Here is a 13,623-nt window from a genome sequence, read left to right as displayed (position 1 = left end):
ACAAAAGAACAATGTACTGTAAGGACTGCAGAGCACATGAACTGAGCACTGGGAAAGAATCCAAGGAGACGCCTGGCCTGCTTCTTTTCAGCTTCATGTGGATCCAGACATTCTTGAAGTGGCCACCTCAGTACTATGGCACTATGCTCCAGCCAGAGAGGTCATTTAAAAATTTATTTCTGCTGGGCAGTAGTGGTGCACGCCTTTAATCCCAGCACTTGGGAGGCTGAGGCAGGCGGATTTCTGAGTTCGAGGCCATCCTGGTCTACAGAGTGAGTTCCAGGACAGCCAGGACTACACAGAGAAACCCTGTCTCAAAAAAACCAAAAAAAAAAAAAAAAAAAAAATCATTCCTTCATTTTATATTGGGGGAGGGGAGAAGGGAGGTGTGGTGGTTTGAATATGCTTGACCCAGAGAGCGGCACTATTTGGAGGTGTGGCCTTGTTGAAGGAAGTGTGCCACTGTTGGGGTGGGCTTTGAGAGCTTCCTCCTAGCTGCCTGAGGATGCCAATTTTCTTCTGTCTGCCTTCAGAATAAGTTGTAGAACTCTCAGCAACTCCTGCACCATGCCTGCTTGGGAGCTGCCATGCTCCCACCCTGATGATAAGAGACTGAACCTCTGACCCTGTAAGCCAGCCCAAATTAAATGTTGTCTTTTATATGAGTTGCCTTGGTCATGGTGTCTGCTCACTGCAGTAAAACCCTAACTGAGACAGAGGCATCCATGTTAGTGTATGGAGCTCAGAAGACAACCCCATGTGGAAGCAGGGTATCAAATTCAGGCTGAAGGCTTGGCAGCAAGCACCTTTACCTGCTGAACCATCTGGTCAGCCCTGGGCTTTAGGAAATACGGATCGTTTTGTCTGTTCTATCATTCAGTTCTGACCACTCCTCACATAAGAGACACTCTGGACTTCAGTACTCTCTCAGATGTGCTTCCTACCATGTGTACAGACAAACCTTCTTTATCACCAGACAGTGACTTGGGCCACATTGGTGAAGAAATGGCCTAATGGCTCTACTCCATCCTGAATCTGAGTGGCAGTGCAGACAGCAGCCTACAGCCTGGTACCAGAGGGGACAGGCACCCTTCTCATGGCAACTGCAACTGCAGGGCTGCTGACTAAGCAGCCTGCCTGAAAGATGCCAGAAAGAAAGCAACAGGACCAGAAGTGATATGGTGACCAGGGACTCAGGCCCAGAAGCCTCTATTACTTGTGGGGTTTTGGTTATGTGATTCCAGAGGGTTATAATGCATGGCCCCTAGTCAGAGTCTGTTTAAAAGAGACTGTAGCCTTTTAATGGAAAAAGTTTGGTATTGGTCTACATACTTTTAGTAGCAAGCTGGAGGACCTGGTATTTAAAGAGTCTGTAGGAACAGTCATTTATTATTCCTATAATAGGCACCACTGCAGGTACTACTGTGGGCTGTCAGGTCAAGAAAACCATGATACAACCAAGACTCTGGCCTTTCCATCTGGCCAAGTTCAGATTCTGGCTTTTGTCTTTGAGCAATGTAAGTGAAAGATGGCTGTCCATGCTCTGGCATCACATTCCCAATGGCAGCATCAGAAGGAGGGACGGCTAACTTCCCTTGGTTCTATCAGGAAGGAAACTGTTTTTGGAAGCCCACAGCCCTGGCATACTTCCCATCAGTCTCCCTGTCTCACCCTCCCAATCAATCACAGCAAAGTGCAGCATGATCATGGTAACCAAGACCAGACACCATCGAGTGCCCCTTCCTCCTTGGGGCTCACGGAAAGATGCCTGATCAAAATGAGGATTCCACAGGCCAGTGGGAATACAACTTAGTGGGAAGAGCACTTGCCTGCCTAGCGCCTGCGAGGCCCTGGGTTCAGTCTTCAGTATCAAAAATCAAGTACAAGTTAGGGTTCTATTTCCAAGAGAAAAGGAAGAAAGGGCTTTAGCTAGGCAGCTCTGTCTGCTGAGAGCCCGAGGGCCAGTACTGAAGGTCAGTGGTGTCAGGGAGCCACACTCACCCACATTTAACTGTCTGCCTTATCTATCTATCTATCTATCTACCTACCTACCTACCTACCTACCTACCTACCTACCTGCCTATCTATCTACACATCTATCTAACCACAAGTAGGTGCTGGACCCTCTGAAGTCACAAGCAGTTCTGAGACCTGAAATAGATTTGGGGACTAAACTACTAAGCCATGTTTCTTGTCCCTAATTTATTTATTTTATATATATATATATATATATGTTATGTATATGTATATATATGTAATATATGTATATACATATATATGTATATATACATATATTACATATATATATATGTGTGTGTGTATATATATATATATATATATATATATATATATATATTTTTTTTTTTTTTTTTTTTTTTTCCATTTTGTTTTTTGAGACAATGTTTCTCTGTGTAGTCCTGGCTGTCCTGGAACTCACTCTGTAGACCAGGCTGGCCTCGAACTCAGAAATCTGCCTGCCTCTTAATTTTTATATTTTTAAGATTCACTTAAACATTTCTTTTGTGTGTGTGTACGTTATGCCTGTCTGTATGTCTGTCTGTACATCACATGCATATGTATGCCTGTTGCCTGAGGACATCAGATCTCCTAGAACAGAGTTATAGGTGGTTGTGAGCTGCTATGTGTTTGCTGGAGTCTAGGCCCTCTGCAAGAGCAGCCAATGCTCTCAACCACTGGGCCAATTGTTGTTACTCTTATTATTATTAAAAAGATTTATTTTTTTATGTGAGTACACTGTTGCTATCCTCAGACATACCAGAAGAGGGCATCAGATCTCATTACAGATGACTGTGAGCCACCATGTGTTTGTTGGGAATTGAACTCAGGACCTCTGGAAGAGCAGTCAGTGCTCTTAACCACTGACCCATCTCTCCAGCCCCTATTATTATTATTGTTATTGTTGTTATTGTTATTATTATTCCTTTTTCCCTTCTCCTCCTCCTCCTCTTCTTTTTTCTTTTTTGACAGGGTAACCCTAATATAGCCCTGTCCTGGAACTTACACAGTGTAAGACCTAAAGTTAACCTGCCCACCAGGTAAATTTCTGGAACATTGGGAGCTGTAGCTCTGGGAAAACATGGTGGCCATGTGACTTATCCTGAAATCACCACTCAGCTAGGAATTCCAGATGCTGGCCCTGACCAAAGCCCGTCCTGGCCAGTATCTGACTAAAGTCAGCATCAAATTTGTCTCAGAATTGCTGAGCTCATTTTTCTCTTGGTCAATCTAAGGACTAACAGTAGACCAGGCTGGCCTTGAACTCACAGAGATCTGCCTACCCCTGTCTACTTAGTTCTCCTGGCCCAATATTTATTCTTGGTCTCTTTTTTAACTTTTTATTTTTATTTTATGTGAACGAGAGTATTTTGTCCTCATGAATGTCTGTGTACATTGTGTATAGTTCCCAAAGAGGCCAGAAGAGGATGCCAGATCTGTTAGAACTGGACTAACAGACAAATTGAGGCACCATGTGGGTACTGTGACCTGAATCCGGATCCCAGGAAAAGAAGCCAGTGTTCTTAACTGCTAAGACATCTTTCCATTCCCCCAATATTTATTTTAAATAAGTGGTAAAACTATCCACAAAGCTGTAAATTCCTTGAAGCAGCTTTATAACTCTTTACTAAGACGTCCCAGAGTACTAGGTGCTAGCCTCTCTTGCAGGCTTTTTTTTTTTTCAAGCAGGAAGCAGGAAGGAAAGCTTCAGAATGCTCTCCCACCTAGAGTTCAAAGAACTCTCTAGTTAGCTAAGGCCATTAGCATCTAAAGGACCTGCTAACCAGACAGACTCAGGGTTTCCTCTGTCCACAGGATCAACCAAACCATGGCATTGGTCCTTAAACAGTGTCACTTGTAGGGGTGACTTAGATGAGACAGCAACAGGAACAAAACAAACCAAGACAACAAATTTAATCTCACTACTTGAAAGGCAGAGGTAGGCAGGTCTCTATGAGTTCCAGGATAACCAAGGTGGGGATACGGGGCAAGAAGGGGGAAGGGAGGGACTCAGGCTCTGGTGCTATAGGAGCCATTTGCCATCTTAAAGCTATAAAACCAGGGCCCCTCTAGCTGTGACAGTGGCCCTATCAGCTAAATGCCAACCATCAACTTCAATGGGGCTGGACACTGCCATGGCCTGGCTGGTCACTGTGCCCTGGGGGTGGTGAGAAGCAGGAGGCCGAGGAGCCTTTGGGTGATGGATGGGCCCTAGAGAGACAGCTCCATTGTGTATGGGTACTGTGGTCTGTCTGGAATGGACCCCCCAGTATCACTTACCTAGAGAAACAACAGCCACGCTCTCAGGCAGAAAGTGCAGTCGGTACCGAATCAGCAGGTGCACCAGGATTATGCAGATGGCTATGAGAAGCACAGGCAGTTTAAAGACAGTAAGCTTGGGCCACTGGTTATCTCAAGGGAGTCAGGCTAACAGACAGCTGGCAAGCAAACAGTGAACACTGTTCATATTTTTACTGTCTTCTTTTTTAAAAAAGCAACGCGGAAAGACTATTTGTAGAGCCTGTGAGATGGTTCAGCAGGTAAAGGCACTTTCTGCTAAACCTGACAACCAGAGTTCAATTCTCACAACCGACATGTACAAGCAGACACTACTTCTGAGGGTTCTCTCCCACCTCTGGCTCTGCATTTGCCACAGACAAATACAAGTAATGAAAAAAGATTTTTATTTCATATGTAAGTGCCTGCAATGTATGTATGCACCCCATGTGAATCCAGTGCCCAATAGAGGCCAGAAGAGAGCACTGGATCCCTAACAACTGAAGCTGTAGGCCACTGTGGGCAGCCCTTGTGGGGTCTGGGGATTTGAACCCAGGTCCTTTGTAAGAGCAGCCAAGAGCTAAGAGCTCTTAACCACTTAGCCATCTCTCCAGCCCCACACATGGGTTTAAACAACTTTTTTTGAGACACTATAACTAGGCTGGCTGCAAACTCACAGAGAACTGACTGCTTCTCCCTCCTGAGCGCTGGGCCTGAAAGAGCAGCACTTCCAGCTATTCCTGAGGCAGGCCACAGAAGGGACAGCTCTGGACTCACTGTCCTCCTTCCATCTTTGCGTGGGTCCTGGGATCAAACTCAGGCCCCAGGCTTGTGTGGCAGTGCTTCTGTCTGCTGAGCTGGGCTGCAGGCCTCTAGCAGCGCACGCTTAGTGAACCACAGCGCCGACAGCCACTTAAACGCTTCACTCTGTCCTGCGTATGAGAATCCCTGCTTTTCTCTTTCCTTCCTTTCCTCCCTCTCTCTATCTCTATCTCTTTCTATCTCTGTCTTTCTGTCTCTCTCTCTCTCTTGTTTAAGCTTTGGTCTTAAGTACCCAAGTTGTTATATTTGTTATGAATGGGAGTGTGGGAGGGTAACCTTGAATTTCTCATTTTCCTGCCTCTACCTTCTCAATGTTGAGATTATAGGTGTCCAGTTTATGCTGCGGATTGACTCTGGGGCTTCATGTGTTAGACAAGATCTTATCAACCTACCTTCCTTGTCTGAAAAATACAATAAGCCTTTAAATAAATAAGTACATACATACATACATACATACGTCCACATGTACACAGGAACGAATACATGGACACACAGTAATGTAAACATTAAGTCTCTGGGACAAAACCCCCCCACTCTTCTGTATTTGCATCATTCCAAATGTAAGTCCACAGTCCAGACTAGCGAGCATGGCTCTCCAGCACTGAGGCCACACTGCAGCTCACTAAGCAGAGAACAGCTGAACAGCACCAGGAGGTCTTATGTATATGATGGTTAGCCAGGTTCTCACTTGACAGCCCTCAGTAGTCCTGAACTCATAGCAATTCTCCTGCAGTAGATTCTCAGGTATTGTGATTGTATGAAGTACCACCATGCTCAGCTCTAAAAATAACCATTGAAAGAAAAATGTTCAAATGGGCAAGAGAGACGGCTCAGAGGGTGAGGTGCTTGCTACGTAAGCACGAGGAGCGGAGTTCGAAGCCCCAGCTCTCACATAAAAAGCTGAGCTGGTGCACATCTCTGCAGTCTCAGCACTGGGAAGATAGAAGGATCCTGGTTCCCACCAGCCAGGCCCTGTCACTGAGCTCCAGGTTCCCTGAGAGACTTGTCTAAAAACTGAGGAGAGCTGTTAGACCCTGCTACCAAAACAGTAGTCTACCACATCCTGAGCTTGGCACAAAATGGAGGACTCCCCTTAGTGGGGCTTCCTCTTCTCTGCCTGATCTGGGGGGTCTGACCCCCACATCTGTGACCTGAGGAGTGTCACATAGTCCTTGGCAAATTTAAAGGTTCCCCCTCCTCTCTCCAGATAAGACCCTGCTCAGCAAGCACCTGGGATAGTTGAACAGCTTCTCCATGCAAATGAGGCATTCCAGGTACATGAGGCTCCAGCCAATGACTTACATGTACCCCGAAAATCCCTTCCCACTCTCCAAGGTTCACAGAGCCCTTGTCCATCGCAAATAAAGTGTATATGCACAAGCTGTTTCACTGAAGACTGCCTAGGAGAGCTGTAACACTAAAGTCCTAGGAGAAGCCTCCTGCCCCACACTTCACTGCCAGCCCCGGGTCCTTCAGACTCTACCCATTCTGGACTGCAGTCCCATCCAGTGTGTAGTTGGGCCCAGATACCACAAGAGAAGAAGTGGAACTCGGAACCTGGCTCTGATCCATCCTCTCCAGCCTGGGGTGCAGCATGTCTCACCACCCCTGAGGTTCAAGGAAATGGAACTCCTGGGAACCACAGAGTAGTTGAGGAAGATAATTGTAATGGACCCCCATCATTCACACGTATGTGCACATACGTTATACTCATAACCCATGCAACATATAACACGGGGAGGGGGGGAGGGAAAGAGAGAGAGAGAGAGAGAGAGAGAGAGAGAGAGAGAGAGAGAGATCCTGAATCTGCAAAACTGCTAAAAGGCCACCCTCAGAGTTTACATAGATAACTTTGATTTCTCCAATTCCATCAAAAAGCACCAGCTGGCTAAAGGAAACAGCTGTCAATTCAGAAGTCATGTTCTCTTTTCCCTCTGAATTGCAAGCTACCAATCTGTGATGCTGTTTCAATGCAAATATTTAACTACTAAGTACAAGATGTAACCACACACTCTAGCTGAGCTAGAAGCCAAGAAAGCACAGGAGCTGGAGTCCATGAGAGGAGGGAAGGGACCCAGCTCTGCTGTGTATACCAAGCTGGGCTTGTTTTAACTTGTGTGTGTGTGTGTGTGTGTGTGTGTGTGTGTGTATGGTTTGTATGTATGTGAACATGCATGGAGGGTGCACATGAAGGCCAGAAAAAGGCATCAGATCCTCCTGGAGCTTGAGTCACAGGAGGCTGTGAGTGCCATGTGGGAACTGAACTCAGATCTCTAGAAAAGCAGCAAGTACTCTTAATTGATGAACTTTCTCCCTAAAGTATGTTTTAAATTTTTAATTTAGGGGCTGGAGAGTTGGCTCAGCAGTTAAGAGCACTGGTTGCTCTCCCAACGGCCCCAGGTTCAATTCCCAGCGCTCCCTACAGCTCTTCAATTCCAGTGTTAGGGGATGTGACACATACATACATGCAGATAGAACACTAATGTACATACAATTAAAAAAATAATAAAGAAATCATTTAGAAATTAAGGGCTGGTAAGAGGGCTCTGTGGATAAAGGTATTTGCTGTCTGACAACCTACATTTGATCCCTAGAACCCATGGTAGAAGGAGAGAAGTGACTCCTGCATTGTCCTCTGATTTATATACAGTGACAGTCATCTATACTACCCCTCTGCAAACAAAAATCACATAAATAATTTCTTAAAAGGTTAAGTTAAAACATTTACTGGGGAGCTGAGCAGATGGCTCCAGAAATAAGCACTTGCCATGCAAGCCTAAGGACCTAAGTTCAAATTCCCAGATCCCATATAAGATACAGCAGCAGTAGCACACACATATGTAATCCCAATACTTCTGTGGAAAGACAGCTGCCAAGACAGAACACTTGGATGATAGCAGGCCAGTGAGGCTGACACATGGCAGTGAACAACAGAGACTCCAAGAAAACAGGCTGAAAGGCAATGACTGACAACTAAGGCTGCCTCCCGTCTACCGAAAGAAGCCATTTCCCTATCACTAGCAGAGGGGACATATGGCTACCTGTGGTGCCCATTAGCACAGCAAAGCCCATGCTGGCCTCCTGGCTCCTCCTGTCATACACCAGAACTCTCTCCAGCTCACTGGGCTCCCTGCCCTGAGCTACCATCCATCCATCCTTATCTCCTGCTACTCTCACTCTCACTCTCTCCTCGCTCACAGACAGCCCTGCTCTGCTCCCCTCGCTCACAGACAGCCCCGTTCACACTTCTTTCTCCTTCCATTCTGTACTTTTCCAGATGCCTCTGGCTGTTCTCTGTTATATCTACAATGAAAACCTCTTAGTCACACCATGGAGCAGTCATGTCAGTTTATACAAGGAGTTCAGATGGGTAAACAGAAGGACTGTTATCTGGTAAACAAGTCTTTAGTGGGGTTTCTGTTTACCAGAAAAGCAGGTCTCTCTAATCTGGGTTCTGGTCTGTCAGGAGCCACCCTTAATCCTCTAGGAACCTCCCACTGCCTTCCCTGGAGGGTCAGCTACCTCAGGCAGGGTACCCAGCTCTTCTTTCCTGCTTGCTCTGTCTGTTTGTTCCTGTCTCTAACTTTGCTAGAATGGCTTTACTCTGGAGTTGGATTTGCCCTCTCTCCAGACCCAAGTACACCTGTTAAGTTCCTTACAAAGTCTCTGTCCTGGTGAAGGCTGGCCACCTGACTCTGCTGGGAGAAAGAAAGCAACACAGAGTTGCCCAGGAAAAGACACTATGTGCTTTAAAAACAGCTACAACGTCAACTATTCCCACTAAGGAGTATTGCTGCCTGTCTCATAGTCTTCTTGGTTTTGTTTCCTGTCTCAAAAATGACACAGTATAGTCACAATGTTTAACTCTCTGAATACCTCCCAAATATCTCTAAAACATTTTGCTATATATAAACTTTCTGCATCTCATCAGGATTTATAAATTCATTAGCAGTTGTGTTTAAAAGATCTGTAAAGTCTTTTAAAATTAGGTTAAAACTTGTAACAGAAATGGTTGACAGCAGTAAAGACCATCTATATAGAAGTGATCTTAATCTGCTACAGCTTGTTTGTATGGATCCTGCTTCAAGTCTGGCTTAGGAAAGTAGAGGGTTTAAAAAAATAAATAAATAAAAGGGTGTGGGCTGATGGGGTCGCCATAGAGTAAACTCAAACATGTGGCTGGCAGCCATCTTCAGTATGGCTAAAGAGAAGTCAGACATGTGACCTCATCACCATCCTAGTTCAGGTGTCCATGGGTATAAACCTGCCTTTAAGACAGTACCAACTTAACATGAGCCCTCTGGTTACCACTGGATCTCCTTTTTCAGACTAAGGGGGCAGCATGAGGCCTCTGAGATGGTTAGTTTTATTTTATCTTTGTCTACATTAAGGAGCCAGCGGCAGCCTCCAGGATGCTTTGGATGTGTGGGTATTCATGTGAGAGTGAAAACGGCAGATGAAGACAGAGCCGTGCACAAGGTCCATGGAGAAGTCGACTGAGAACAACCTGTGTTTGACAATTATAGTTTTCAAATTCCTAAAGTTATAAAGAGTGCTGGCTAGTCTTATGTTAACTTGACACACAATCTAGAGTTATCTGAAAAAAGGGAATCTCAGTTGAGAAGATGCCTCTATAACATTTGGCTGTAAGGTGTTTTCTTCACTGGTGATACATGGGTGAGGGCCCAGCTCACTGTGGGTGGCAACATCTCTGGGCTGTGGTTCTGGGTTCTGTAGGAAAGCAGCCTAAGCAAGCCAGGAGAATCAACCTAGTAAGCAGCATCCTCCGTGGCCTCTGCGTCAGAACGCTGCTCTGCTGAGTTCCTGCCCTGACTTTCTTCCACGATGACGAGTAACATGGAATGTAAGCCAAACAAACACCCCCTCCCCCCCCAGCTTACTGTTTTTGGTCATGGTGTTTCTTTGCAACAACAAAAGCCCTAAGACATCAGGTTAACAGAAAAGGGCTCAGAGATGCATGCATAACCACTTATGTCTTTACTAACTGTGTTCAACGCCAGGCTTCTAAAAAACTTAGACAAGAAACATGTGGGGGCTGGAGAGATGGCTCAGTGGTTAGGAGCACTGACTGCTCTTCCAGAGGTCCTGAGTTCAATTCCCAGCAACCACATGGTGGCTCACAGCCATCTGTAACGGGATCTGATGTGCTCTTCTAGTGTCTGAAGACAGCACACTCATATATATAAAATAAATAAATCAATCTTAAAAAAAAAAAAAAAAAAAAAAAACCCAACATGTTAAATAAGGTTTAAGAATTCCTGAGGTTCATCCAAGCAGAAACTGACTTGAAGGTCTATGTCTACATTGTCTGTCTTTTTTAACCTTGTTAAACTTTAGCTATTTGGATAAACCGAGTCATACAAAAAACTGTGATATTTTATAAAGACACATTATGAAAGGATCAGTAAAATAAGGTTCCCAGTTTCTTTGTAGACTGTATTCATAGTTTAAAGTTTTATTCTGATGCTAAAGGATCTTCATCTGAATTCTCAATTCAAAATTTTAAGGTTCAAGCTTAACAGGGATAAAGCCGTAAAATCCTAAACTCATAAAAGCTACTAATTTGTTGCAAACTGTTTTTTTTTTTTGTTTGTTTTGTTTTTTGTTTTTTGGAGACAGGGTTTCTCTGTGTAGTCCTGGCTGTCCTGGAACTCACTCTGTAGACCAGGCTGGCCTTGAACTCAGAAATCCACCTGCCTCTGCCTCCCAAGTGCTGGGATTAAAGGTGTGCGCCACCACTGCCTGGCTGATCAAATTCTTTATTGTGCTCAGAACTATGCTAAGTATACATGTAACTCGTTTATAGGGATAAGCTTTATTTAGCCATCTGTGTATATTGTCAAAGTTAAGCCTGAAGTAGTAACTAAAACCAAGTACAGTTTAACATCTTTATAGATTAGATGACGGCCCTCAAGCCCCTCAGAGAGATCTGCTGATTACAGCATTTCATGTGTTTAATGAAAAAGACTTGCCCTGAAAGACAGAAATACCAGTCCTGGAAGTTCTGGCAGTCCTGAGGTAATCTCTAAAGAAGAGTCCACCTAGATGTGCTTTGAGTATGGTGTCACTGATCAATGGGCAAAGAACTGACCCATTGATCACCTGCTGTCAAAGCCCTGCCCAAACTATGGCCACTGCTGGGTAGACTACTCTACCCTATCTCAACAAAGTAGACCAACCCCCCAAGTTCCTCCTCCACAGGAGAATCTCTCAGATTTTCTCTGTCTGATAGCAAAAGGCTGATGCCATCTTGAGTGGCAGCAGAAAGCTGACTTCTGCTCTCAACAAAGCCATGAAGCCCACCCTGCAGGATTCCAGGCTGCCCGGTAGCAGGTTAGTGTTTGTCATTTTAACTGACACACACACTAGTTGGTCTATACTCCTACTCAAGTATATCCTTCTGGGTCTCTGGTGATATTGATGGCGAACCCTAGCTTTATCAGACAGTATACCAGCAGCAACCAGCCCTCAGCTCCTTTCTCAAGGCTACATTGCCTGATCAGTCCGTTGATAACTAAGTCTGCTTTCACCTTTAAAACAGCCTGGCTTTATAGTCATTTTAGAAGCAACAGATGGACATGTGGCTTGCTGATATGAATTTTAAAACTTTAAAAAAGATTAAATTACCTGGATCTCTTAAATAAAAAAGCTTTGAGACTGAGACACGATGACCTGGCAGCCTGCATTAGTTTCATGTGAGAAAAGGGACAGTGCTTCTCAGTGACTGCTCTCAGTTATCTAAGCCGTGTCTCACGGTAAACGATTGGATGTTTCCACAGAAAACTTATGCAAGTTGTTATGATCTAAGCAAGTGACTTAAGGTGTATGGCTGCAGTCGTGAAGGTCTGAGGAAGCGACTTGAGGTATGTAAAAACTGAGAAAGAGGGTCCCTATGTTGTTAGAGCTTCCAGGTCCACTCAGTGGTTCTGATCAGCTGTTAATCTGGTTACAAAATTGGTTACAAAAGCACTGGCTACTAAAGCTTTGAAAAAAATAATGACTGTGGTCATGGACTCGGAAGTTTTCATTTCCTTTGGTTGTTTTCTAAACACGGACTTAACAATGCTTCTCACTGTGGTGAAACACCTGTCCAATCTACGTCTATCCAGCCCTCTGGGCAGAGAGTGTGTGTGTTTTTACTCAGAACCACCTTGGGGGCCTCAAGCTCTTCCCCCTTGTTCTCTTTCCAGACAGGAAGTCTGACTTATCACAGGTGAACATTCATGCTTCTATCATGTGAAAACTTCTCAGGCTTTGTTTTGCTATAGCTCAGAGGTGAGTCTTCTCCAGCTTCAGACACTTGTTAACTGCTCTTCCTACCGTGAGGACTGTAGACAGTGGTCATGCTAATACTTCCCTGGTCTGTATCTGTCCAGCAGACTCCCTCAGCTGAAAGGCGGCCAATTGCTGCAAAGCTGCCTCCACACTGCTAGTCCCAAGTGCTCCTGCTTCAGAATCTGAGCCCTGGACCTGCTCAAAGCAGATGTCAACCACTCCCCAGTGTCAATCAGCCCAGCCAATACAATCACTCTCTGTGTCTTCAGGCTCTATCAAGGAACCAGATGCTTCTGATGGGACTTCCCCATCTCCTGCCATTGCCTGTCCCCTCCACTCCAGCCTCTCTGAGCCATGAAGATGACCCCTGGCCCCTGCATTGAAGCACTCAGACATTTCTCTCCCCCTTATCATCAACAAGGGCTGTAATGTCAGGTCTCAGGTAGTCCACACTCAAAAATGGGCTCAAGCTTGACTATAGACAGACTTCTGGTGGTTAGATAAAGCCAGCTTTCCCCAGGAACTTGTGAAATAGGTTTTCAGTTCCCAAAAGGAGTTATTAGGGACACATGGCACTCCCCTGATACGCACCTATGGTTTTGTGTCATTGTCCAGGCTAGCCTCCTGGCCCTTCCCTCCCACAGGTATTCAATCTCTGCTCCCTTGCCTCTCTGGCAGATAGCCCTGGCCGCGTCCTGTCCACTTCTGTCTCTTTCTCTCTGCTCTGGACTCTTCCAGATGTCCTTTTTTTTTTTTTTTTTTTTTTTTTTTTTTTTTTTTTTTTGGTTTTTCGAGACAGGGTTTCTCTGTGTAGCCCTGGCTGTCCTAGAACTCACTCTGTAGACCAGGCTGGCCTTGAACTCAGAAATCTACCTGTCTCTTCCTCCCAAGTGCTGGGATCAAAGGCATGGGCCACCACCACCCGGCTTCTTCCAGATGTCCTAATGGAGCAGCCATTTCAGCAGTTTCTTTACTAAACCCCTCACATACAGTGAGAAAGCAAGGCCCAAGTTACACACACTTAAGGAAAACTACATTCTCGTGTTTTTATTGGCTTGTTTAATTTTTAAATGGGGGGTGGGGAGTGTGTGCCATGACAGGAGAGCGGAGATTGGAAGACTGGGTCTCTCCTTCCTCTACGTGGTTCTTGGGGATTGAACTCAGATCATCAGGCTTGGCAGCAGTGCCTTTGCCTGCTGAGCCTTTTCACTG

General features: G+C 45.2%; 1 protein-coding gene across 4 annotated transcripts in view; it reads right to left on the bottom strand.

Annotated features, from left to right (window-relative positions):
- Slc9a8 (solute carrier family 9 member A8) overlaps positions 1-13,623 on the bottom strand; it is a 54,606-nt gene that overhangs the window by 35,716 nt on the left and 5,267 nt on the right. For all 4 annotated transcript variants that reach the window (XR_004606151.2, XM_034494847.2, XM_034494848.2 and 1 more), the window contains exon 3: positions 4,297-4,377. Coding sequence is in view for 3 of the 4 variants with exons in the window: in XM_034494847.2 (XP_034350738.1) it covers positions 4,297-4,377 (81 nt within the window). In the remaining variant the exon portion in view is untranslated. The remainder of the gene's footprint in view (positions 1-4,296; positions 4,378-13,623) is intronic.

The sequence above is a fragment of the Arvicanthis niloticus genome, chromosome 2 (assembly GCF_011762505.2).
Source record: "Arvicanthis niloticus isolate mArvNil1 chromosome 2, mArvNil1.pat.X, whole genome shotgun sequence".
Taxonomy (NCBI): domain Eukaryota; kingdom Metazoa; phylum Chordata; class Mammalia; order Rodentia; family Muridae; genus Arvicanthis; species Arvicanthis niloticus.
The sequence above is the reverse complement of the archived record's forward strand: the minus strand, read 5'-3'. Positions and strand labels throughout refer to the sequence as shown.